Source organism: Caretta caretta, chromosome 1 (assembly GCF_965140235.1).
Source record: "Caretta caretta isolate rCarCar2 chromosome 1, rCarCar1.hap1, whole genome shotgun sequence".
NCBI lineage: Eukaryota > Metazoa > Chordata > Testudines > Cheloniidae > Caretta > Caretta caretta.
Window position 1 is genome coordinate 205,808,852 of NC_134206.1, and position 27,508 is coordinate 205,836,359.

Sequence of the window (27,508 nt, forward strand, 5' to 3'; positions counted from 1 at the left end):
TAGGCTTGTGGTTGCAGTGGAAGAGGCTTTCACTCACATTAAACGTCTCCAGGCGGAAGAACAGCAGAAAGCTCCAGGTGAAGTGATGGATCCCCGTGAGGCAGCCCAGACAATTTTCCCATCCATGGCGAGGGCTCTGCAGAAATACCTTCGCACCACCCGCCAGCAGCATTATCACAGTATGGAGAGCATCCTGCAGCACCTGGCCTTCTGCATCACCAACAACATGACGCCCAAGGTAACGCTGCCTCCAGCGGAGAGCCAGAGAGCTGCAGGAAGTGTGTATGTTAGGGGAAGTGGGCGTCAGGCAGAGAGTAATGAGGCTTGAGGGCTGCTGTTGATGATACAGTTGGTACATTTCAGTCCTTTGCTTGTAACTTGGCTTTAGGTCTTGGAGTGAACTCAGCCCCCACTGTCCCTTCTCCTGTCTGCCTTTTTAAGCTGTGAGCATCAATGAGCTACGATCACCGCAATTCTAACAAGCCGAGTGGGGTCAGGCCTGGCTGATCCTTGGTTTGGAGACCTCCAAGGAAAGCACAGATTGCTGCAGGAAGTGGGGTTAGCAATTCAGTAGGGAGCTCTCTAGCTCTGTGCCTTAAGGTGGTGGGAGGGGTGGAGTGGGTGATTCAGGAAGGAGCAGTTTTCCCGCTGCCAGCACTGACCTCAGAGGCGCAGTGTTGGGGGTGCAATTCTTTGGATTGGATTTCTACCCAAGGAGCTGTGGCCGCTAAAGACCCCGTGGCACGTTGTGTGTGTGTGTGTGTGTGTGCATGAATAGGAGTGTTAGTCTTCATGTCCTGGCCAAACCTCCAGTTCGTATGACTGCATTCTACCTCCCTACATTTCCCTGCAGATGCAGCAGAATAATTATGCTTCACTTCCTGCCCTAAGTTGCTGTGCAACTGTTAAATGGCTGCCACCGTCCTTTCCAGAGGGGGCTGCATTTGAGTGCTGGGTGAAGTGAGGCTTGGTGCTTTACATATAGTCCTCTTTGGGTTGAAGGCCGCTGCAGAAATGCAAAAGCACTTACTATCTTACCCAGTATTAGTAGCCATATGTGATAGTAGCAGGGACACTGTGGGCAGGACGGGCGTTTAGGCTGGCTTTCACACAGGGTCTGTTATGACCTTATACCCGTGTTTGAATCCCAGCGGGCTCTTGGCATGATGTGTGTTGACAGTTGAACTTACCCCCTGAGTTTGCAGTGGGAACTTTAAAATACAACAATGTCAAGTAAACTGCTTGAAGTGATGCTTGTTCTTCCAGGTGTCTGAGTTAAAGTACTTTCCTGCCAAGGACTGAGTGGGTCACGGAGACTGAAATCTCCTCCCACCAGGACAGGGGATTTTTTGGCAGTGGGTTGTATACATGGCGGAGGGGAAGTTGTGCTTTGCCCAGGCTGCGCCTTTCTGGAGAGAGAGAGGCCTCGGCTCTCCAGCGCTGTCGGACCTTTCCCCAGTGCTAAATTTATATTTAAAAGGCAATTTTGAAACTGGAATTGGAGCCATAATTTTGTGAACTGACTGGGATGAGATAAAGCAGATCTCTAGCTGTCACCTACTTGTTCAGATCCTGGGGGTAGGAAATGGCAGGAGGAGAGGAAGGTTTACCAAGTGTGCTAGCTGAAACAATTTGCTACAGGGAATACCTCTGTCCACAGGTCTAAATCATGAGATTGAAAGAAAGTGTCAAGGCAGACCTGAGTCATGGGAGGTGGAGTTCCCCTGGCACTAATTCATTCTTTTTCTCTCTGTGTCTGTGTGTGTGTATGTGTCTCTGTCTGTCTCTCTCTCTCTGTCTAGGCATTCCTGGAGCGTTACATCAATCCAGGCCCAACCCTCCAATATGACAGGGATCGCTGGTTCTCCAAGCAGTGGACGCTCGTCAGTGAAGAAGCAGTCACACGTGGATTAAAGGATGGTGTTGTTTTTGTTCTCAAGTGCTTGGACTTCAGCCTTGTAATCAATGTGAAGAAAATCCCCTTCATCAAACTCTCGGAAGAGTTCATAGATCCCAAATCTCACAAATTTGTCCTTCGCTTGCAGTCTGAGACTTCGGTTTAGGGTGCAGGGCAGTGTTCTCTTCTTCTTGTGCTTTTGGGTTTTGTGTCCCCAATTCTGACTGAAACTGGCAGATGACAAAGACCAGTAATATTTGACCATCTGCACTTTATTTGGAAGAAGGGCTGGGGGTAATGGGTTGGGATATCTATCTAGAAAGTAATATCTTAAAAGCTCACAAGGCAACTTGGTTGAGTTAGCTCAGCCTTTACGACAGAATGATCCTCCTTGTTTTCCAGGCTTATTGTAGACACTGTGAACAAACAAACAAACGGCCTTTATATTTCCTTTGGAGCCCTGCCTTGCAGTGATCAATACTGTTCGTACATCTCCCTTACTCAGGCCTGACCTGTCTCTGCGTCCTGTGCGTGTAGATTTCTATTGGGAAGTAGCTTTTTCTCATTTATAAAAGTCTGCGTATGAGGGAGTATTTACAGTTCCCCTCCTCTCAGGAAGGAGAGTGTGGTGGGTGGGGAGAGAATTGATAGTTGTTTGTAAACCAGGCTGTCTAGTGGTTGAAGAGCCCTTCCCCCTCCAGGGATGCTCTTCTCCAATAGCACTGGACCACTGTGAACCAGGGAGTAGCAGGGATGGGTTTTGCCATCTGTTTCCTTCAGTCTCTTCAGTTGATTGTATTGCTGATCATGGTACGGGCACTACTCATTTTGCAGCTGTTTGAATTATTACCAGATGTCTTAATGAGATGTCAGGGGATTGGTGCATGATGCAACTCTCCCCCTCGGCCCCTTGATCTCTAATCCCTGCCCCACTAATTTGAACATCCCATGCTCCCTCTTCTCTGTCCCCCTTGCAGCTTTCTGAATGTGTTTCTCTAGCAACGGCTCCTCTGGGGTCAGTCGTGTTATCACGTTCTCCCCACCCCCCTTTCGCGATATATTTGCACAGTTACAGCCTGGCTGAGTAAACGTTCTCCTCGGAGGTGTGTGGCGTTTACCTAACCCTGATGGCCTGGTCCCAAACAAAGCGAGCCTGCGCAGGAATGTAGTATCGTATTCTAGAAGGGCTTCAAGAGCATCTTGAAGGAAGGGGGAATGCTTAACCCCTGTCCCTCACAGGGCCCAGAGACAGTGTGAGCAGGGAAAGGGCAGACCTTGGCTGACACATGTGGTTGAGTGCCATGGTTCTTTAAGACCGTATATATAAATGCACTACAGTATATTCATCCCCCCCACCCCCACCCTGCTGTAGCTAAGAGAGACCAAACTGCGTCTGAATGTTGCAATTGCTTTTTTTAAAAAAAAAGTCCTTGACTGTTTACCCCATGTTACTGTTCTCTTAGGTATTCGTCACCAAGCTAGCCTGGAATTTGTCTGTTCTTGGGTGAGGGAAGCTTAGCTCTCCAGAGAACATACTTTTTAAGCCTTTTTTTCTGTCAGTGACCTCTGTTCTCAAGGTCTTTAAACAGGATTGTTTTAAAGCTGGGCTTAAACAGAACCTCTTGATCTGAACACTCTCCCTGCACTCTGAATTCAAGGAATGTTTGGGTCCAGGTCTCCACTCCAGAGCCAGCTCCTACTTCTGTCATGAGTTAAACCAAATCCCCAGTTCCAGACGACCTCCAGACTCTGGGAAAGTTCAGTACAGGATCTGGAGTGGGATTTCCTGGCTTGGGCCTATGTCTAACTTTATTTTGATGAACAGGAAAGTCTGGGGGGAAGTCTCTTACAATGTGAATGTCTTTGTTTTGCTTGCCTGTCTTTGTTACAGACAGATGTTTAACACACTAAGGCAAGGTACTTAAGCAGGTCCCATTGAAGTGTATGGGACCAGTCACGTGTTCAAGCGACTTGGTGAACCAGAGCCTAAAGTGGTGATTTTCAAGTCATGACCTATCTGTGGTCTGCCAGGCCCTTCCTGCTGGTCCTAGGTATCTCCTATGGTATTTATAAGGACCCTACCCCCTTTGTATTTATGTACCAGTAACGATTACAAAGAAGCCAAATTGCACTGGTGGTTGCAGGGTGTGGGATGGGTCTATGGGAGGATCTCTTCTTATTGCCATATGCGATGTTTATAGATATCCCCTGCCCTAAAGCACACTCAGTTCTTTCCGTCAGGCTTTCTGGCAGTTTTTGTTGGTTTTTAACAGTTGTGGCCTTTTGCTGTATATTCATTTTGAAAACGCTGTTGGTTTTGTACCATTTTTATTAAATGAAAGTCACACAGTGTTGTGCCTGATGCATCCTAAAAAGTGAGTTTCTTTAACCTTTGGATAACAAGTGCAACTGGAGAGCAGGGACTGTGGGGGTAATTGGCTAAAGCTGTGATCAGGGCTGAACTGGCTGTCTGAATTTAGGGCCCCAACCCTAGCTTAGTTGGCTCAGACGTGTGAATTTAGAACAAAAGCACCCAGTATGAATTTCCTCCTTTCATGATTCCTGCCATACCACCTCAGAACTGGAAGTTGTTTGACAGTCGCTTTGCTCAGGAAACATGTCTTTCTGTTTTTAAATGTGTGTAAGGATTTAATACAAAACCAAATAGAAGCCGAGTGTATTCACAGCTGCTACATAACCTACCTGCTGCAGTTCAAAGTGCCACCATTTCTGTCTGTCCCAGAAAGGGGCGCTGTTAGCGTAAACCTCCTTTAAATGGAATGCCCTTAATTTTGTTACTGCTAATGCTTGAGAGGTCTCAACCCCAATGAGAGAGAAAAGGTCATTTACTCTTTGCCATTTACCTTTCTGCACTTCGTTGAGCTTGGAAGGAGAGGGAAGTGGTTGGAGTGGGGGACTGGGCGCCAGGACTCCTGGGTTCTATTCCCTGCTTTGCCATAGGAATCACTGTGAGACCTTAGGCAAGTTACTTCACTTCTCTGGGCCTTCATCTCTCCATTTGCAAAAGGGGGAACCATGATATCTACCTCACAGGGATGTTGTGAGGCTAAACTTAACCTTCGTGAAGTGACTTGAGATTGTCTATCGAAGCGCAAACTGTCTTCTAATAAAGATTTGAACAGTGAAACTAGACCGGCCTGTTTCACTTGCCATTTATAGTCTGTTAATGGATGAGAATCAGGTGTCGGGGACAGCAAGATAGTGTCGGCATTTCCAACCCAATCCCATAGTCCTTGCTTTACGCTCATGTCCATGGGAAGCATGGTTTGCAGGGTTTGCTCTGAAGGGGGCTGTTTCACTCCGACTGCCCTCCCCTTTTCTCCTCTCTCTTATTGGAAAGTTCTTAAGTGAATGGAAACCTACTTTAAAATGTTTAAGCCTTTGACCATAAGCTAAGTGACCGAGGAAATTCCTATTGAACAATGTCAGGTGAAGACCAGGTAAGGCTGAGCCTTTCCCTAGGGAGTTAGGTCTCCTGGTTGCTCAGGGACGAGCGATCTCCTTGCTCCCTGCTATTTCCCCATCTCCCACTATGTAAGTTGGACTGCCAAACACACTATGTCACGTCTTTGCTCTCAGTCAGCAGCATGATACAAATCCTGAAGCCTGGAGGGGTCAAGCAGAACCTCCCAAGTAGGTGCAAGCAAAGCTGCTGTGATCAGTTTGAGATTCATGGAGATTGTTGAGGTGGCTTTTCTGTAGTAAAGTGGTATGTGGTGTTTGTAGGGTGGAGTGGATGGATAGTGAAAACGGTAGGGTCCCTGGCCCCTTGTCGGAACGAAGGGGCAGATGCTTGTCTCCTGGTTCTTGCCAGTCCCATAACTAGGGCCGTAGCATAGGGAAAGGCCATGTATGAACTGAACCGTCCACCAGAAACACAGTTGAGGTGCTGCTGTTTTCTCCCCTTGGCATGTGGGTTCAGCATGCTGCCCCTCTGCTCTGCAGGGTGAGGAAGGAATGGAATTGGAATGGACCTAGAGCAAGGGGATTGGTGGTAGCGCTCCCACCCTGTGGGGGCGGAGGGGAGCGGATTTGGTCCCCAACCAACCCTTGCTGCCAGGGGGCTATGGTGACTATCTGCCTCCACCAAGTGCGCTCTATCAATAGCAGAAGAGGGTGGTAGTGGAAGAATAGGTGGCTGCTGGTCACCTCGCTGCCCTTGGGGGCAGGGGTGCTTGAGAACAGAGGCAGCAAGCAGAGCGAAAAGGTGGCATGACACAAGTCTTGCAATTGGGTCTGATCTAGCATAGGCCTTGACAGCGGCCCCCATTCCTGCATAGCAGAGGAATAACATAAGTGTCTTTGGATGGGGCCAGTGGTGATAAATATAAACCAGCTTTCAGCACCTCTGCCCATGGCTACTCCTATCCTCTTCCCTCTCCCCCCGCCCTCTGCTGGGCTGGCTGCCTCTGATGACCCATTTGCCAAAAACACCCACTTCCTCCTCTGTTGCTCCAGCCTCCACTCCCATCTCCCTGTTGTGTTTCTCAGGCCAAGAGCCTGGTGAGGAACTAGTAACAGGCAAGATGGATGTCATCAGGAGCACAGGCTGGAGCTCATGATAAGGCAGGGCTCTTGGGTGGATCCCATCCTCACCCCAATCTTGCCTCCCAGCTGCAGGAAACACTTCCATTTCCCCCACGCACCCACCCCTGTTGCCATGGACTCCACCAAAAATCCTATAAAATCACACCACTACCAGTTTCTTAAAAACTGGCAATTCCATTTAGCCCCATGCACTGCTTTAAAGTCTTGTTGGCATAAACGTATTTAAACAGTAACAATAAAGAAGCCTGAAAGATCACAAACTTGTTTGCCCCGCTTCGTAGGAAGACTTATTCAAGTCAATTAAGCTAACATAGCTATCCCATTAAAAAAGCCTGCAAATCTGGCCTCCCCTCTTAAAAAATATAAATTGACTTTGGGTCTTTGGAGAGAACTGTGTTCTGGCTCCAGACTTTATCTTCAAAATGTCCTTAAGTTTTCAGTCTGCCATCCAATAGACATTTAGATGAATAGGAGATGAATGTGCAGATGTCTGTTTTCATGTTCAGCTTGTATTTGTACGTGCTGTCCCCTTGTAGGTGTGTGTATTATTCCTGTCTAATGCCTGAAAAGCCAAGGGTGGTGGTTCAATAATGCCCATTAGGACTGTATGGAGAATGAAGCACTCTTGGGATGGAGTCATAAAATTACTTCTGTAAGGGGGCTGTGTGGCTGCGGGTGGGCAATGGGATGGATACACAGATCCTTTCGCCTCCCGTCGGCTGGCTCCGACTCCATTAAAGATGATGACCACAAGTTACCGTCTGACAGGTGTTCAGTAACCTGTGCAACTTCAGTGTTGATCTGTTCGGTTCCTCTTGGGCCAGGTCTCCACAGCACCATGACTGCCCACGAGTATGGCCTCTCCGAGAAAGGGGCCTGTTAATAGAGACCGAATTTTCACCCCACGTGGCAGGGCAGTGTGTAGGGGAAGCGTTGTGCCTCTGCCACCCGTGCCTGTCTTGGGCATAGAGAGGACTGAATTCTCTAAGACTGTTGCTCTGGCACCTTTCACCAGCACTAACTAATTCACTGGGGACGGACGGACGGGGACACACACGGACACATGCACACACGGACACACACATGGACACACTCGTTTTGCTGTGGTTCGCTGCCTGCACGGAGATCTGTCTGTGAAGGATTCTTACACTCCTCTGTGCCTATATCTTGTAACGAATACAACGTTATTCTGTACTGGGGGCCAGGATCTCCTGGCTCCCACACAACTCTTCTGATCACTGTGTAATGTACAGCCTGGTACTTTTTTCTACATAAACTGCATATAGTAAGGTGGGTTCTGCTGAGGTTTTCTAATGAATAGACACTAACCAGCCTCTTGCTGCACATGTGGCTTTAACTGCAGTGTTACATGGTCTGAAATAAATTCTGAAATCTGTTTTTGTTTTTCCCCCCCCCTCGTCCCAGTTGTGAACTTGAGTAGCAAACTCCTGGTGTCTGTGATGTTCATGCACTGTGTGTCTAGCAGAGTGAATTGTTCTGTTCCAAGCTGGGTTCTCTTAAGTTATAGCTGGATGGTTTTGTTTTTGAACTGAAACATGAAACCATTTTACACTTTGCATATTTTGTACAGTAAAAATCTGAAAATAAACTGAAAACAGAAATTCTGTGCTCCTACGTAGTCTTCTTTTGATTATTTCAGCCTGGGAAACGTCTTCCCCCTCTCTCTGAGCGTTCTTTATGCCTTGAGAGTGGTACCCTGTAAACAAGTGCCATAGCCTTTTCAGGCTAAACCTCCAATCAGCCTCATTGCCCAATTCTAGGCCTCTTTCATCTGTCCTGCCACAATAGGGGACGTGTTCATTTATCACTCTTGAACAATGAGACCTGTAGGAGGCTGTGCTGAATGCCTTAAAAAATCTCAGATTCGTGGGAGGAAATACAGGACATGGGGCTGGAGCGAACTGGCAGTGGGGGAAAGGAGTTAGAATTCAGTAGGTAAAACTACCTGCTCCCTTTCATTTACTTTGAGCTCGCGCCACCCGGCACACAACCTAATCATGAAGTACCAGAGCTGTTCCTCAAACTCGCTGGGACTCCTGATTGGAGTCTGACCTCCACTAGAGTCTGAGGGGGCCGGGGGAGCAGCTGGAGCAGCAGTTCTTAGGGGTGGTGCCTTTGGTGTCTACAGAATTCAGGCCGTGTTATATTCAAAGCAACCAACCAATGTAGCTCTTGAGCACTTTCTCAGCAATAAAGCAAAAAGGTATTGCTACCACCACTCTGGTTACACGACCCAGCTTACAGAGCCTCACCTCTCATCTGTTGCCAGAATCAAGGTGGGGGAACAGCCCTCCAGCAGGTCTTGTCACCAGCTGGACTTGTACAGTTTCCTTGCAGACTGAAGGAACAAGAGTGTGGAGTGATCCCATGGGCACTGCAAATGGTGGTCCCGAAGCGCTTGGCCTCCCGGCTTCATCCCGCAAGCTGTCCCCCCACCACAGGCCAAGCGTGTGCCAGGCTGCTGTCAGCACTGCTGGAGAAATGGTTGGAAAAATCCACAGGATGCTGCTGTGCTATGAAAAATACAGTGCAAGGGTTGCAGAGATAAGAGCAGTTAATGGATAAACATTAGTTCAGAGAGCCTCCGAAGGGGATTGCTCCTCCTGGGATTACCAAACAAGGTTACAAAGCATTAATTTCAAACCAGTAGGAAACAGGAAGGGTGGTGGGGGAGCACTTGGCACTGCTCAACTCCACTCCTCTCCTCCCCCCCCCCCCCCCCCCCACCGGCTTCCTGATCCTTTCCCCATTGAGTGGTGTATCCCTCTGGGAGCTATTTGCCCTTGTCCTGCGGTGCCGTTTGTGGTGGCCAGCCCTGGGAGTTGCCTAAGGAGCAATCCCTGGTGGTCTGAAAGAAATAATAGAGGGACTGCATTAAAAACATAAATTACAGGCACGAATGAGGGCAAGTTGCTCTGTCCCTCCCTCCAATAAATAATGAACCTCAGATTTTCCTGGTGGTGCTGCAGTCACTGCTGGCCACTCCTTGTGCCTGAGAGGAGCTGCCAGACTGGATCAATCCCAGTGTCCATCTACTCTCCTGTCTCTGGTAGTTGCTAGCAGCAGGGGCTTGAGGAAGGGGTGAGATCCCCACAGCAGGCTGAGGTTGGGTAATCTACCCCTCATGTTAGGTCTCATCCTGATCCTGATGGAATCCCTAGTCCTGCCCCCTGGCCCTGCTCCCCACCCTCCTGGCTCAAGGAGCAGAGGTGGTGGAAGGAACTGGCTTGGCTGGAGGTACCTACTCCTACTGGCCTCTACCTGGCTGACTCTCGTGTTTGGATCATAGGGGGAAGCCATGAGCTTATCGGAAATATGGGGCTGAGGCTGCAGCTCCAGTTCAGCCAAACTCCCATCAAAGTCATGTGGGTTCAGCTTTGTGTGTGCGCCCTACGCACAGGATCCAGCCCCACGACTGCTAACTAACAATGCTCAGCCACGCTTGTTTATCACCGTTTTGTGGAGTTTAGGTTCCTTGCTGGGGTGGCTCCGGGAGCGTGGACCTCTGGCCGATGGTGCCCTCCGCACGCAGGGAGGTAGAGCTTCAGGGGCTGTCCTTGGGCAGGACAGAGCCAGCTGTTGGAATGGCCTCTCGACTCTGAATGAGACTAGTAGGTCCACTGACGTGTTGGGACTAGACCCAAAATTCAGGGCTGTTCAGAAAGCAACTCCTCTTGAGAGCTGTGCAGGGAAGTGTGTATGTGTGTGAGGGGGTCCCATCACTGACTGGAGAAAACACTGTGTAGGGGCATGGTCTACCGGTTTTACATGAGCTGGGTGTACAGCGTGGGTGCTCTGAAGCACTGCAGGGAGTGATGGTACTAGCAAACATGGCTGCTGCATGTCCCTCTGTCCTAAGGTCTGAAGTTAATGGCTTGGCATTTCTCCTGGCAAAACAACTTGTGTTGGCTGAGTAGAGGGGTAAGGTTTCACGGCCACAGAACCAACCTTCTGCTTATGTCACTGTCCTTCATTGCTGGTATTGAGCCACGCTGGTACTCGCTCCAGCATCCGAACTAGCAGCTAGTTTTCTCTGGGAGGTGTGGGAAGAGCCTAAGCTTGGGGCCAGTCAGAGGCATGGGTGCTGAGTATTTGGGCCCTGAAGCACTGGAAGGGGTGGGGTATCTTGGGGAATAGGATCCCTCTGCAGCACGCTATGTCACATCAGGTATGCAGAAAGGGCGGACGTATTGTTGGGATTGGCCAGCAGAGCGTGGTGTTGAAAGATTGATCTGAGTTTATCTTGGACTAGGAAGGCCCTGGGCTCGGGTTACAGCAAATTCTGGTACTGGCAGATAAGCTATCGGGTGAGTGTGTCTTGCCCCTTGTGTCTCTCTCACACACACACACCCCATTGGTCTGCTACACAGGCGCACAAACATGTGCACAGCATGTTCGGGGGGAGGGGGAGGATGGTGTGATACTGTGTGTGTGTGTGAGAGAGAGAATATGCACAAGCAGGATTCTCAGCAGAGCTATCCCTAGGAGGGTGCAGGACCCAGGACAAATCAGCCTCCCCTCTAGTCTCCTCGCTGTCCAGCCCCCGCCCCTGTCCGCCCACCCTCCACTCTCCTCCTTGCCGCCCGCCCGCCTGCCTTCTCACCTGAATATCGGGGGGGTAAATGGTGTCCCGATCGTACATCAGTTGGGACAAAGGGCTCTATATCAGGACAGTCCTGATTTTATCAAAATGCGGGGGGCCCCCCAAAGCACGGGGCCTGAGGCAGTTGCCCCAATTCACTGCATCCAAGGGACGGCTCTGATTATCAGTTACTTTTACAAAGGAACCAATGTCTATTTCAGATCCCATGCCCTATATCTAACTCATACAGCCCTGATTCATGTATACCTGTTGGCCTGCAGTAGTAAATTATCAATAATGCTGAGATGCTGCCTTAGCATGACAGGAAGAACCGTTTGTCCAGGTTTCCCAGCTTTCTGAGAGTAATGGCACCCCTGTGAAGAGGGCTTTCTCCAGCCACACATTAGATATTGATCGCTAATCAAGTAGGTCTACCAGGAAGTACGACCCCCCTCCCTCCCATATGCTTGTACCACCATTAGGCCTAACTCATAATCCCTGACCTGTGGGAAATTCCTTCCCAATTCCACATATGGCGATTGGTTAGACTCTGAATCTTTGAGCAAGAACTAGCCAGCCAAGCCCCTGAGAGAGAGAATGCTCTGTGCCACCTCAGAGCCCTGCCCCACCCCATCCAATGTCCCTTTGCCAGTCATGGCTGTACATAATACTTCAGAAGGAGATTTAAAAAAAACCCGCCCATGGTGCATTTGGGGGGAAATTCCAGCTGCTGGTGGCTGGCTGAAATCCTGAGGCATGAGCTTTTAGGAACATAAGACACTTGTTGCTTGTTCCATTTGCTATGCACGGAGATCAGCTAGATACCATGACCCTGAATTACTTCTATTTTAGTTTAAGGGAAACAAGAAAGAAAAGGCAAGTCAGTAGGAGAGAGCTGTGTGTGTGTGTGTGTTTGTCTTCTCTGTAACATGCTGCAGCATCTCCGATTTAGGGCATGGCTACGCTACAAACTTTTGCCAACACAAGTTATGGTGGCATAAAGCTTTCGCAGTTTGTATATCACTTGGGTACGTGCATACCGGGCTCCTGGCATTGGCGGTGTGTGTACTCACTAGGAGTGCTTCTATGGATGCACAGTGCAGTGCACCATGGGTAGGTATCTCACTGTGCAACTCATCGTCCAGCCCGCTGTGTTTTGGGAAGTTCTGGCAATGCATGCTGGGGCAGAAATGAGTCACACAGGGGTTGACTGGTACTGCAGGATCAAGTTCCCATAATGCTACTTTCTCAGCCCCATAATGCCATCACTATTTTTGCACCAAATTTGAATATCCCATGGATCCAGGCAGGACTAGTTACGGGCCATCATCTTTGACAGCAGCATGGAACCTGCACAGCTCTGCACTATTATCATGAGTGTTGCAAACACAGAATGCATGGTCCACTGGTATTTGCAGCATCACAACAAGAGCCATGGGGAACATGATGATTTCCTTGAGGGCAGACTGCTGTGGGACATAGCAAGAACCAGTTCAAGATTTTTGGTGGTATTCATGAAGCAGCTGCAAAGGGTGGAGCACCACTTCTGCACCTGAGAAATGAGCACTGACATTGTATCGCAGGCTTGGGATGACGAGCAGTGGCTGCAGTACTTTTGGATGTGCAAAGCCACGTGAGCACCATGTGAGCCACCTGTTCAGGGAGGCTAGCCCCTGGCCCCGCCCCTTCTGCTCAAGGCCCCACACCTCCCCTGCCTCTTCTACCTCCCTCCCCTGCTGGAGCCTAGATCCCGCCCACAACCGCAGCTGCTGGTCCCTCAGCCCCAGGCTGCTGGAACGCCCCCAGAGCACTGGGCGGGTGATATGGCCCCAGTGCCCCCAGCCCCAGAATTCTGGGCCGCACAAGCACTGGCCCCACCCCCCCTGAGTCCCAGCCCCAGCTCGGGCCACAGGGGAAGAGCAGGAAGCAGGAGGGGGTCTGGGGGCAGAGCATGGGTGGGGGCCACGCCTAGCTGTTTGGGGAGGCTCAGCCTCCTGTGGCTTGTGATACCTACCATCCATGCAAGGCCATATTCCCGGATCTGTGTGCAGAACTCACCCCAGCCCTCCTGCACAGGGACACCAGAATGAGCTCTGCACTGACAGTGGAGATGCAAGTGGCAGTCATATGTGTAAACTTGCAATGTCATATTTCTGCCAGACATTGGGAAATCATCTTGGAGTTGGAAAATCCACTGTGGTGGCTGTTGTCATACAAGTATGCAGGGCCATTCATCATCTCCAGCTATGCAGAACTGTGACTCTTGGCAACATGCAAAACCTAACGAATGGATTTGCAGCAATGGCGTTCCCAAACTGTGGTGGGGTGATAGATGGCACACATATCCCTATTTTGGCACCAGCCCACCTTGCCAAAGAATATACCAACAGAAAGGGCTACTTTTCTATGGTTTTGCAAGCGTTGGTGGATCACCAGGGACATTTCACTGACATCAGCACTGGCTGGTCAGAGAAGGTGCACAATGCTTGCATCTTTAAAAACACAGGACTGTTCAGAAAGCTACGAGTAGGCACTTTCTTTCCTGACCACTGGATTACCATGGGCAATGTTGAAATGCTAATAGTGATCCTGGAGGACCCAGCCTACTCCTTACTCCCCTGGCTCATGAAGCTGTACACTGATCACCTAGACGACACCAGGGAGTGATTTAACTATTGGCTCAGCAAATGCAGAATGACAGTTGAATGGGCTTTTGGTAGATTGAAGGGATGCTGATGTTGTTTACTCACAAGATTGGGTCTCAGTGAGAAAAATATCCCAATGGCTGTAGCTGCCTGCTGTGTTGTGCATAACATCTGTGAGGCAAAGGGGGAAAAGTTGCAGATGTGGTGGAAGTGGAGTGGCTGTCTGCTGAGTTTGAACGGCTAGGCACAAGGGCTATCAGAAGAGCTCAATGTGGAGTTGTACGGCTTAGGAAGGCTTTAAAAGAGCACTTTAACAGCAAGCTGCAGTAACATGTTGTGATGGGCTGTGCTCTAACTGGCCCTGTACTTTGGGGCTCTGTTAGGAATTGTGCAGTGTTTGGTGCACATTTATGAGTGTAGTACTGACAATGCACCTATTAGTTTTGTGGTGCATGCTGTACATTAATGATTAGTAGCAATTGGACGTCAAACATAGTGAATGTCAGTGAAAATGAGGTAGGATCAGAGGGTAAAATAGGGAAAGAACAAGTTAAAAATTACTTAGACAAATTAGATGTCTTCAAGTCACCGGGGCCTGATGAAATACATCCTAGATTACTTAAGGAGCTGACTGAGGAGATATCTGAGCCATTAGTGATTATCTGTGAAAAGTCATGGAAGATGGGAGAGATTCCAGAAGACTGGAAAAGGTCAGATATAGTGCCCATCTACAAAAAGGGAAATAAGGACAACCTGGGGAATTACAGACCAGTCAGCTGAACTTCAGTACCCGGAAAGATAATGGAGCAAACGATTAAGCAATTTGCAAACACCTAGAAGATAATAAAGTGATAAATAATAGTCAGCATGGATTTGTCAAGAACAAGTATTGTCAAAGCAACCTAATAGCTTTCTTTGACAGGGTAACAAGCCTTGTGGATAGAGGGAAGCAGTAGATGTGGCTTAGTACGGCTTTTGATACTGTCTCGCATGCCCTTCTCATAAAAAAACTAGGGAAATACAGCCTAAATGGAGCTACTATAACTTGTGTGCATAAGTGGATGGAAAGCTGTTCCCAGAGAGTAGTTATCAGTGGTTCAGTCAAACTGGAAGGGCATGTTGAGTGGGGTCCCTCAGGGATCAGTTCTGGGTCTGGTTCTGTTCTATGTCTTCATCAATGAGTTAGACAATGGCATAGAGAGTACACTTATAAAGTTTGCAGATGATACCAAGCTGGGAGGGGTTGCAAGTGCTTTGGAGGGTAGGATTAAAATTCAAAATGATCTGGACTAACTGGAGAAGTGGTCTGAATAGGATGAAATTCATTAAGGACAGATTGCAAAGTATACTCCTTAGGAAGGAACAATCAGTTGCACACATGCAAAATGGGAAATGACTGCTTAGGAAGGAGTACTGCAGAAAGGGATCTGGGGGACAAAGTGGATCATAATCTAAATACGCGTCAATAGTGTAAGACTGTTGCAAAAAAAGCAAACATCATTCTGGGACGTATTAGCAGGAGTGTTGTTAGCAAGACACAAGAAATAATTCTTCCGCTCTACTCTGCACTGATTAGGCCTCAACTGGAGTACTGTGTCCTGTTCTGGATGCCACATTTCAGGAAAGATGTGGACAAATTGGAGCAAGTCCACAGAAGAGCAACAAAAATGACTAAAGGTCTAAAAAACATGACCTGTGAGGGAAGATTGAAAAAAATTGGGTTTGTTTAATCTGGAGAAGAGAAGACTGAGAGGGGACAGAACAGTTTTCAAGTACATAAAAGGTTGTTACAGGGAGGAGGGAGAAAAATTGTTCTCTTTAACCTCTGAAAATAGGACAAGAAGCAACGGACTTAAATTGCAGCAAGGAAGGTTTAGATTGGACATTAGGAAAAACTTCCTAACTGTCAGAGTGGTTAAGCACTGGAATAAATTGCCTAGGGAGGTTGTGGAATCTCCATCATTGGGGATTTTTAAGAGCAGGTTAGACAAACACTTGTCAGGGATGATCTAGATAGTCCTTAGGCCATGAGTGCCGGGGACTGGACTAGATGACCTTGCAACGTCCCTTCCAGTCCTATGGTTCTGTGATTATCACACTGTGTCACTGATCCTCTGAGTTGCATTACATTGTACAGTACCAATAATTGGGTACTTTTATTACCAGCAGGCATCCTGAAGCATATGTTGGGAACTAATAAAGAAGAATTCTTTCCCAAACAACACAGTTTTATTGAATGATGAAAACACTTAAAAAAAATACCCACAAAAAACCCCATGTTGTGCAAGTTAAAAGCAAATACGTTAAAACCTTAATAAATGTATGAAAAATAGCTTAAAGAAGAGGAAGGAACATTCTTGTTCATTTTAGCTACTCATTCATCAACTGTGGCGCTCTCAGGTCAGTGTATGTGAAGCTGTGCTTGTCCTTACTGTCCCCTCGAGTGGGGGGGGAGGGGAGAGGGCTTGCAGACCCTGATGCCGTGTGGAACATTTGAGGGAGTGATGTAGGGAGGCTAGACTAGAGTTCTCCATGGACTGCAAAGGGAAGCAAGCCTGGGATTGTTGGACCTCTAGGTCCTTGGGAGTCTGCAGCCTCTGTGTTCGCTGCCAGAGAAGCCCCATTATGTCCTGGTGCATCTCCCTTTCCTTTTCCTGCTGGGACCCGTGGGCTGCTCTCCTGTCCGCTCTGTCCCTCTCCATACGGTCTGCAGTATTCACCCACCAGGCCCTCTGCTCACTGTCCACTGCCGCACTGGCTTGTGGGCTCTTGCAGAACGTGTCATCCCGATTCCTCTCATCTGTATCTGGCTGAGGCATTCTGTAGGTGTGGATAGGGAACCCTTCAAGGCTGCAATGTTAGCAGCTGCAGATAAAACACGCAGAGGCACCATTGTCAGTATAGTCACAATGGAGAGTGACCGTTAAGGTTCAGAACTCCCTTCCCTTGTTCCCCTGAAGTTTTAAATAAGACATGCCCATTGTCACGTCTACTTCGGAGTGCTTGTGCCTGGCACCACTCAGCACCAGCAGTTACCTCTTCTAGTACCAGTAAATCAATGAAAAGCCAATAGCTGTGTCCTGTTAAATTGAGAGGCACCTCCAGTACATTTGAAATGGGAAATACATTCACGCGTTGGTGGCGACTCAGTGGGTGCTCCGGGGCTGGAGCACCAAGGGAAAAAATTAGCTGGTGCTTAGCACCCACTGGCAGCCAATCTCTCCCCTCCCCACAGCGCCTCTCACTTGATTGGCTGTTTGCATCCCTGGCCTTTGGATAGGCCTACTGCAGTTCCTTCACTTTCATGGGCTGCTGCTGCTGGTCCCTGCCAGAGCCCTTCTCCTGTAGCCCTCATGCAATCTGCTCGTAGCTGTTACTGTTTCTATGGCTGGTCCCTAGCACATCATCTTCTCCTCACAGGCCCAGGAGAGCCAACATCTACTGTCTACTCCAGGCCAGTGCATGTCTGGAGTGTGTAGCTGGCATGGTAAGGTGGATGACTGCATACAACAAAGGAGCACTGCTAGGCGTGCTTGCCATGCTGGACAATCAGGAAAAGGCATTTAAAAAATTCATGAGGTTTTAAAGCGTAAGGGGGGAGGGGGCTTCCAGTCTCCATGAGCCCTGGGCAGTGGAGTTCACAATTGTGACCAGAGTGGTCTGTGTCGGGCATTGTGGGAGAGCTGCTGGAGGCCTCTGAGAGTCAACAGAAGTAACACAATGTCTGCTCTTGCACTGCATCGACCTCAGAACATCGACCATGGCTCAGTCCCACTCGGGGAGATGGTGTTATTGGGTCACCGTAACGGGGCGCTTACATTGGTGGGAGACACATGTAAGTGTAGACACATGCACAAGTAAGTTGGTGCAAGGTAGCTTATGTTGACTTAACTTTCTAGTGTAGACTACTCTATCAAGTTAAGTGTAGAAACCAAGGGTGGCGGGTAGCATAGGCCGGGGAGGGCTGTGCCTCCTCAAACAGCCTGGAGTGGCCCCGCCCACACTCTGCTCCCCCAGGCCCCCTCCTGCCTGCTTCCCGTTCCCTTCCTGCTCTTCCATGGCAGAGAGCCTGGGGCAGGCTGAGACTGGTGCTCACAAGGCCTGGGGCTGGGGCTGCTGGGACTGGGGCCACACTGCCTGCCCGGCACTGGGGTTGAAGGTGCTGGGACTGTGCCTCACACTCAGCACTGGGGTTGGTGGGTGCTCCAGCCACACTGCCTGCCTGGCACGCTGGGGCTGGGGGCGCTCTGTTCGCGCTGCCTGCCTGGCACCCTGGGGCTGGGGGCGCCCTGGGCCTGGGGTTGGGTCATGTGGGGGGGGCAGTGCCCATGGGGTTTGTGCTTGTGCTCTGGGCTCTGGCGGGGAGGGGGAGGGGCCGAGGACTAGCCTCCCCCAACGGCTCATTCACCCTCTGCCCATGGTAGAAACATAAAAGTGCAGAGCTCTTAAAACAAAGACATGACAGACATTGCCACATGCACAATGCTACTCTTTAAGCCCTAATATTTTTCCTCCTTCCTCCTTTTACAAGGCGATAATCTGACTCCCAAGGGGACACATGCTTGTGTGCTGATCGCATTTTAGTTTTTTACTGCTAGTAAAGGTAACCTCAGTGGGGAGCGGGCAGGGGGCTTCCTGGTAAAGTGTCTTTAATCACCTCAACATTTCTCAGAAAATGTTTTAGGGCCAGCACAGAACTGCTTCACATGTTGGAACAGCATGAGCAGTACAGACATATGCTGTGGGCAGTCCTTAAAAGCTCTGGGGGGTATGTGTGTGTATCTGTCTGTAGTGTGGTGGAGAGACAAGGTGGGGAAGCAGTAAATCTTTTGGTTTGGTTTTTGCAAAGGCCAACCTTGAGTTCCTGGGCACCGAAAATACTCAGCCCAATATTTATACCAACTTTGTTGTTCTGTAACTATTGAGGGGGTGGCCATAACTAGTTTGCTGTTGCTTTGGAGTGCTGTCAGTACTGTGGTTTTGTATGGGATTTTTTTTAAAAAGAAATTCTGACTAATCTGATTAGTGGTTGCAACTCAGTAACCTGGCTGCCGAATTATGTGTGTTTCTATGGAAATAACTGGGTGGGGGGCCTATGACATTTTGGATTCAAAGCTTAAAAGAAAACCTCGGAGCAGGTGGCAATTTGGTGTTTGGATTCATTGTCAGGTCAATGTTGAGCCACCCACCGAGGACATTATTGGAGTACGAACTGGAGCTACGTTGCATCTTTAGTTACTGCAGGTCACAATCTGGGAAGAAACTCTGCTTTGCAACTGACCAGGGCTTTGCGACAACTGGAAAAGATCCTTCCCCATAGAATTCATCCCAGGTTTTACTCGCTGAGGCAGGACTAGTCTATGGGAGTTCAGTGGGTGTCCATGCAGTGCAGACAGGAACAGTAAAGCTCCCTCATGATGGAGTCTGTTGGGGCCTGACAGTGGTTGTGCATTCAAGGGCCTGAATGGAATTTCACAGCAAGGGGAGCTCAGCGTGAACCAAGCCCACTAAGTGTCTTGCTCTAGGGAGCCCGCAGTGAGCTGGGACACTGCCCTGCACCGTGTGTCAACCCTATTCCCCCAAAGCAAAAGGAGCTCTGGGTCCTGTTTGCCCTGGACTCTCCCCTAAGGAGGGGGAAACTTTATTCTCTGCAGGTTGGCTCCTTGGGAGCAGCCATCTCCTCTCCCTGCTCTCAGCTGGGACTGCGTAATGAGTCCCAGACCCACTTAGAGCAGTGGTCCCCAAACTTTTGAGGGTCATGTCTCCCCTTATCTCTGTCCCCATTCCCCCAGGCTGGGACTGGGGCTGAGAGCAGGGCTGCAGCTCCGGGGGGAGGGGAGGACTCAGATAGGGGTAAGGGGGCCGAGGCTGGGACTGCAACTGGGGGTAGGTCTGGGGTCAGGAGCAGGGATGAAGCTGCGGTCAGGGGCCGAGGTTGGGGGCAGGAGCGGAGCCACAGCTGGGCCCCTGGCCAGGTGCAGAGCTGTGCCAAGGCTGGGGATGGGGCCAGGTGCAAGGTCGGGACCTGGGGCCATGGCTGGGGGCGGGGCCGGAGCTGGTAGCACTCCTCCCCCACCCCTCCCCTCCCCGTGGGGGCTGACCTGGGCCCGATGCACCCCCCAGAATGTTTCTTCACATTCTTCTTGGGGGGGCACACCCCACAGTTTGGGGACCTCTGATTTAGAGGCAGTTCCCCGGCTTGGAGCGGATGGGGAGGTGGCAATAGCAGCTCTGTGGGTGCTTCCCGGACCGGTGGGTTTGTGAGCAGCAGTGTGGTCGCCTGGCCGTGACAGAGCACGGAGATGAGCTGAGGTAGTGGGGACAATTTCTAGCCCTGTCCTTAAATGGCCGTTGACAGCAGATATTGGAGGGCAGGAGAGAAGGGAGAGGGAGGGACAGGAGAAAATTGGCATAGGGAGAACTCAGGAGAGAAAGCAAGGGACAGAGGGGGATAGATGGAGAGAGAGAGAGAGAGAGAGGAAAAAGAGGAGGACGGAGGCAAGGGATAGCTTGATTTCCCCCTCACATTGGTTTTCCCCTGGTGTAAGTCCATTGACTTCCTCCTCACTTACCCTGGTGAGAGCGAGCACTCTTCCATGGTTATTGCTATTCATTAGCTAAGTTGAGTGGCAGCTGTTTCATGCTTGACAAGTGGCTATAAGATGTAGTAGTCTTTCGACCCAAGAGACTATGGTCCACCAATTGCAGCACAGAATGCCTCAGTATCCCACCACTTGTAGAATAGAACATCCTACCATCACAGCATGGAATACACCAACATCCCACCAGTCACAGAAGGGAACATATTAACATTCTAATCGCCCCTTTTTTTCCAAAAGAGATATTGCCCCATTCTGTAAAATCACAGCAGACAAGGTACTGAAAAGAGACAGAAAACTACTGAGCATTTGGGACATTCCAGATGAATGAAAAAAATGCATTTGAATTAGCTTTCCCTCCTACTTTCTTCATTGCCAGAACTGCCTCCTTCTCCCCTCCCTTAAAATGTTACTTATTTTTTAAAATGGCAAAAACCAGAAGAGAATTAAACATCTGTGGCTTTTTAATTAAAAGGTAAAGTTAAAAAGATCCCAGATGATATATGGGTGAAGAGAAGCAGAGAAAGCCCTGTTTGAAGAATGGGGCGGGAGAAACGATAGTATCAAAAGCAACTTCACAGGCCACAGGGACGACAGGTGTATATTTAACTTTTATTTTATAATACAAAGAAAAGCTTTCTAGTCCAATTTATGAAGCACTGAAACCCCGCAGCACAGGATACAACATCACCCATCAGTTTCTGCATGGAACGCACCCATGTTCTAAGGGCCCCTTTTCCCAAAATAAATATTGCCTGATGCTTTAAAATGCCTTTTTGTATCAGTGTAGCTTTACCCATACAGCAAGACACATGGTAGGTGGGGCTTGCACAAATGCAACTCACTCCGTTTTACACTGGCACAGTGCATCTACGGGAGAGGTTTGCACCCGTGTAGCTAATGATGCAAATATACCTAATGTAGCCAAGTCCTTAGAGCAGAAAAGGCACTGAAAAGAGGCATGCAGAAAGCTAGGGAGCATCTGGGATGTCCCATTAGTGATAATGGCCGGGAAGGGATAAAATAACAGATTTGTTTTTCTTCATGTTCCCATAAATTAATTATACTTTCAGATTACAAATCAGTGTTTCAGTGTCTATTCATGTTGGAATTATCCTTCCATGAGCCAGTTCAGGCCAATCAAAGAACTGCTCAACTGCGTCACTCAAACGGCTCCTGAGAACGGGTCATAATTTCAGAGAGAGAGAAGCCCATCAGGAAATAGTATAAATAACTAAAATGTGTTTTGTAACAGGGATTATAACAGGGGTTGCAGTAGTGTTGTGAATGGTGAGGACAAAAAGGCATGGGATCTTTATTCCCTTGTAAACTGCAAACCCTTCTGATTAGCCAGGAAGGGTGAAACCCTGCTTGTCTTACTCATGTGTGTAGCCCCAAGGTGAAGGCAAAGCTGGTAGTCTTCCCACATGAGGATGCAAGCAGGATCTGTCCCTTAGTGGTGAACTGAGAAGAGAGACTGAAAAATGTTGGCTTTACCCTTTCCTGCACTTTACAATGCATAAAGATGACCTCAAATTTACAAGAAAAATCCTGCTTGCTATTTACACGAGGCATCCCAGATCCTCACATCCCTCTCTGTGCTGGAGGATCTTGGGCAGAACTCTGGAGAGCCTGAACCATAAGATCATCTCTGGTGGCTGTAGACAGAGCTGTGACTCCCCTTCACCTCAACCAATGGGAGAAGGGTTAAGACTTAGCACCCCCTTTCCAGGAAGCAGTAAGAAAGCAGGAGACAGCTCGCAGCACAGCCTAGAGTGACATCATCCTTCAAGTCCTCCAAAGATCTCACCAAGTCTTCTAGAACGGAAAGGGAAGTGAGCGCTTGATGTTCCAAATGTTAATACTGTACATAGAAAATCCCCCCCCAGGCCCCCCTCCCACACACGTATTTTAAACCTTTGGGACAGAAGCAAGAAAGGGCAGGTATATAGATATATGTAGATATAGATAGCGCTATAAAATTTTGCTTTGCAGTTCACTTAGACAGAGGCAGTTTCTGGAGTGTAAATCTTAGCTCTTGTTGGGCTAATTCACATTAATACAGTGACCCAATGAGTCCTAATTCTCATCTCACCTCCACCAGTTTTACATCGGTGTTAATTTCATTGACTTCAATAGTTACTTCTGACTTGCCCCAGTGTAAACAAGATCATAAGGCTCTGTATCTCTAGTAAGAGAGAAGAAACAGACCCTAACTAAGCTAAAAAGGCAAGACAATTTGAGGATTACTTCCTAAGGGTAAGAATGTCCTCAGATTGTCCTTCTCTTGCACTAAAACCTAATAAAGCAGGACAATTGAAATCTACAGGTGAGGGAAATCCATGAGCCCTAAAGATGTCACATTGGTTTATGTGTGGATTTCTCATGGATGGCCCTGCATTCTGCTAGATCAAGTTTCTGACCCCTATTGTGAGTGACCCTTTGACTGCAAATGAATGCTGTGATGTACTTTAGACTAGAGTCTGCAGCCAAAAGAGGCTGCACCCTTAGTACTAAGGGATGTGTGAACATTTATGTGGAATAGAACTTTCAAACCCAGTCCCACGACTACTTAAAAGCCAGACAATTTGATCCTTTCACTGATGGTTACCACACCAAAATTATTCATCCAATGAGTTTGTCTAATGAAGCTGAACAGACCTGTCCCCGGCTGACAATTTGTTCACTGGAAAAGATGCCATGCAGGAATAAAGTTCAGAGGACTCTAGGGTTGTACAGTCATATGGAATGGGAGGGCTTTAGGGTGGAGTACTATGAATGTTTCTTTTGATCTCCACGTGTGGCAGGGTGAGCCTCTGTATGTAATTTCCAGTTGTGTATTTCATGTGATCTCAATGCCCAACAATAAATCAGCTAAGGATCCCTTAAAAGAAGAGATGGGCCTAAGCCAGAAAGTTCAGATCCAGATTCAGATGTGGATGCAAACTTCCCCAAAATTCAGGTAGGTCGTATATAGTGCTCTGGTTCCACCCATCATACAGATGTATCAGAGTGGTAGAGTTCAGATCTGAATTATCTCAAAGCTCTGGAGTCAGGAATCAGTGTTTCATTTCAGTCCTTTGGGTCTGAACCTCAGAGTTTGGATTCAGACCTTGATCTGAACTCCTCAGGAGCTTTCAGACCTGATGTTCTGACCCATCCGGATTTCTACGCTTTTACCAACCTTGCCTGAGTTTGGAGCCTGCAGTGACACACCAATCCAGGCAGGTTTCATGAGTTTGGGTGCAATTTTTTTGCACAGCTCTGCACAAAGGGAATATTCTTTCATTATACAGATAATTGAGATCTTAACTACCATCCTTAAAAAACAAAACAAAACACCCCACGGTGTTTATGATGTCATCAGTGAAGAAGTACCAGACACCCAGAGCAGAGTTTGTGGGATACTGTGGTCTCTGCTGTGCTGTTTAGCTGAGCAGATGTGAAGGATGTTTTGTTTAATGAGATTGGCAATATTTTTCAGTGACCTTCCTGATGTCTTACAATGAGATTAGGTCTTAAAATGTAAGAGGCCGATTATCATGGCAATAGAAATTAGTTCCCCATGCCCTTTGGTGGCATGAAGAAAGGCCCTCTACCATTTACCCACTACCCAGCAGTAACTCACAAAAACGTCAGGGGAAATTCCCTGCAGATTTCTGTTGTCCATACCGATGAGGCCTGATTTTCAGCAGTACTGAGCATCTGCAGCTGTCGCTGATTTCACTGAGAGCTGGGGGTGTGCAGAACCTCTGGAAACCAGGCCAAGGTGTTTTTTTGGCGTGGGGAGCAGGAGGGATGGGAAAGGAGGAGGAGATGGGTGTTCTGTGACCGCTGGAAACAGTCTTCATAAGGCCGAGGAGGAGGGACAGCCGTTTAGGAGGCACAGCAACCTGCCGCAAGTGAAAATGGCTCACTGTCCGGAAGACAAACTGTACAGAATCAAATCTAATCATCATCATCGTCGTCGTCGTCGTCGTCATCATCATCATTGTCGTCGTCGTCGTCGTCATCGTCGTCATCTTCCGTGTTTATCTTCCCAGAGAGCACATCCTCTATCCAGTCTTCCAGCTCCTCCGCTGTGGGCAGGTCATCATCATCCTTGATTTCCATCCAAACACTGTCTGCCTGAAGGAACAGATAACACAGCAAGAAATCAGAGCACCTCCCTGCTGGGGACTGGCTGGTGGTAGGATTACTTCACCTCTTCATGGAGGGGGTAGGATTAGCTCGTTTCTCTAACTGGGTGTGGTGGGATTAGCTCATGTGTCAGGTAGGAGCTGGCAGGATTAGCCCCCCTGCTTTCTAACAGGGGGGACTCCGTGCTGCTTTATTAAGGCCTAGGCTACACTTAAAATTTAGGTCAGCATAGCTACGTCACTCAAGGTTGTGACAAATCCACCCACCGTAGCTATACCAATCTGGCCCCTGGTGTAGATCCAGCGAGGGTGACAGAAGACCTAGCTACCGTCACTTGGGGTGGTGGTGATCCTACACTAACAGAAAGACCCCTTGTATCGCTGTAGGCTGGGTTATGCCGGGATAGTCCCGGTAGTGGAGACATGGCCAAAGATTGTAACAGATGTACTGCATGGAACTGATCATGTTCTTAAACTGACTGTTAGGAACTGGGCAGGTAATAGCATGTATTTTGATCACATTTTTCTCATTATTGGACCAGCTAGCTAATTATATTAGCCAATAGTCCATAGGGACGTAGCTCCACTGGTTTTAGCCCATTTCACAATGCAGTTTCATATTCCCCTCCTTGTCTCCAACTCTCTCTGTGGATTTATTCCGCTGGACTTTCCAGACCTTGTCATCTCTACTCATCTCCCTGATCCTTCCACTCTTCTCCTGCCGGCACCCTCTCTGGCCTATCACACAGTCTGGAGGGACACTCTTGGGGGTGACAGCAGCTCTTGCCATCTGGAAGAGCCTTTTCCCATAACACCTCTTTGCCTCACTGACTCCACAGTTCATTCCAAATCTGCAGAAAACACTGCCCATCCCCCTTGGCTGTATGTCTTAAACTCTTCTCTCTCTCTCTGCTCACACCATTTAAAGCTGCAAACCACTGTGGCTTTCTGTCGATATGAAAGACACTGTACAAACTAAAGTTATGGAGTAGTGAGAGGAGGCATGGTCTAGTGGGAGGGGACTCAGGTGACCTGGGCTCTGTTCCCTGTTTAGCCATAGATTCCTTGCATGACCATGGAGTTTCCCTAGCTGTAAAGCAGGGATAATGACACTGTTCATTCATGCTTTGAAAGGCACTGGAGCAGTGAAATCTCCAAAGCAAAGTCTTTCCTTGCCTGAGGGACCTAATTTGCTTGGGGTCCTGATGTAAGCTTTGATAAAATGTCTGGCCACATTTCTGCCTCCAGGGAGGGCTTAGATCCCCAAGTATCTCCTTTATCAAACAGGAAGCTATCAAAAGAGATACAGAGCTTGATCCTGATGCCCTGCGAGTAGTCCCATTGAATGAAATGGCACTGTTTGGGTGAATGAGGGCTACTCTTGTGAGTAAAGACAGCTGAATCAGACTCATTGCTTGTGTGGAAAATATAGCCGCAGTATATTGCAATCCACAGTGGCAAGGCTTCTACACCGCCACAGTGAGAATAGGCAGTGGGGACCTGGAACCCAATGGTACTTTTATTGGCGGATTTCTAGAGACATGAGGGGAACAGAGAGGCTACTCCCTCTGAAGTTAAGGAAAATGTGTCTGTGTATTCACTGGGCCTGATTCATCACTGTGTTACTCCATTTTGTATCACTCCATCTCAGTGGATTTACATCACTGTCACACTGGAGCATTGCAGTGCGGAATCAGGCCCACCATTTTTCTTTTCTTATACTGCACCAACATGCACCTTCCTCAGAACACCCTTCTAGATAAATGGAAACCACACTTAGGAGAATGAACTAAAACTCTCATAAACCCTACGATCAACAATCTAGCCCCGTTTACAAAGAAAACAGTAGCAAAGCCATGGTCAAATGATGGGATCCACCTCTTCTGAAAGATCTCGAGATAACCTCTGGATTTGCTCAAGGTCACAGAGGAAGTAGGCGGCAGAGCCAGGAATAGACCCCCCAAGGGTTGGATCGTTAGCTGGTGGAAATTGACATAGCCCATTGAAGTCTCTCCCTCCTCTCCTCTGAGGTCAAATTAAACATTCAGATTTTTTATTAACAAAATTTCAAACACAAAAAGGGTTGTTAAATCCAGACTCCATGTTATGGTATTTACATAGTTGAGGGAATTCTGATTCCCAAGCTGCTGTGTTTCTAGACAGCTCCTTTTTAAGGTTATGAAAGGTTACATTTCACAGAATCCAGCCATGGAAAGAAGCCTGTAAATCTGGAGTATGTGTTAGATGTTCTCAGATAATCTCGACGTTGCCGTCAGAATGAGGAAAAATGTTTTTTTTTCTCCATTGTCTTGCCATTTGGCATGTTACGTGCATGTTTATTTTCCTGACTGTTCCTTCTGGTTGGTTGTTGCTTGGAAGCAGGACTGCGTCCCTAGCCTGACGACCAATACATATATAGGGAATTTGCAACCTGACATTAGTCCCTCACAAGCCTGGTACAACACAATGGAAACAATAGCATTTTAATGGCAAGATTTACTGCTCATAAAACCTAGGCAGGTAGCACAATGGCAAAGTCTGAGTCACCCAGGGCCTGATCCTGGGATGTGCTGAGCACCCTGGACTCCACTGTGAGTTAGGACTCAGCACCTCTCAGCAACTGCATTGGTTACATGGGTATGTTTTGAGTTGATTTGCACTCTCCATGGTAACACAATGGCATGACTTAGAAACAATTGCCAACCTGGTAGGAAAATTCCATGTATTTGTGAAGTGCAATAGGGGCTGCTTAGCTTTTGTTATATTGTGCATGCACGTGAAACAATGTAAGATCATGTGCATGGATGGGGAGGGACTCAGGGAACCTCCCTCCCTCCTCTGGTCTAGTGCACCCTCCCCAGGGCTAGGCTCACCGTGGCTCTCGTCACTAGGGAACATGAAGCGGGGAGGGCTGGTTAGTGCTGACGGCAGTACTAGAAGCCCAGGCTGTGTTTCTGGGCTGGGTGAAGCCAGAGCTGTGTCCCTTCTGCGCTGGGATGGCTGCATGGTGGAATGTATTGGATATACCTGTTGAACAGGTATGACAAGGGCTTCCC

General features: G+C 48.5%; 2 protein-coding genes across 2 annotated transcripts in view; one reads left to right on the forward strand and one right to left on the reverse strand.

Moving 5' to 3' along the window:
- VANGL1 (VANGL planar cell polarity protein 1) overlaps positions 1-8,088 on the forward strand; it is a 54,007-nt gene extending 45,919 nt beyond the window's left edge. The window contains exons 7-8 of the mRNA XM_048818417.2: positions 4-238; positions 1,803-8,088. Of these exons, the coding sequence (XP_048674374.1) occupies positions 4-238; positions 1,803-2,063 (496 nt within the window). The 3' untranslated portion in view covers positions 2,064-8,088. The remainder of the gene's footprint in view (positions 1-3; positions 239-1,802) is intronic.
- A 12,818-nt stretch (positions 8,089-20,906) lies between these two features.
- Positions 20,907-27,508, reverse strand: part of CASQ2 (calsequestrin 2) — a 48,720-nt gene continuing 42,118 nt past the window's right edge. Inside the window, exon 11 of the mRNA XM_048818443.2 lies at positions 20,907-24,441. Coding sequence (XP_048674400.1) covers positions 24,262-24,441 — 180 coding nt within the window. The 3' untranslated portion in view covers positions 20,907-24,261. The remainder of the gene's footprint in view (positions 24,442-27,508) is intronic.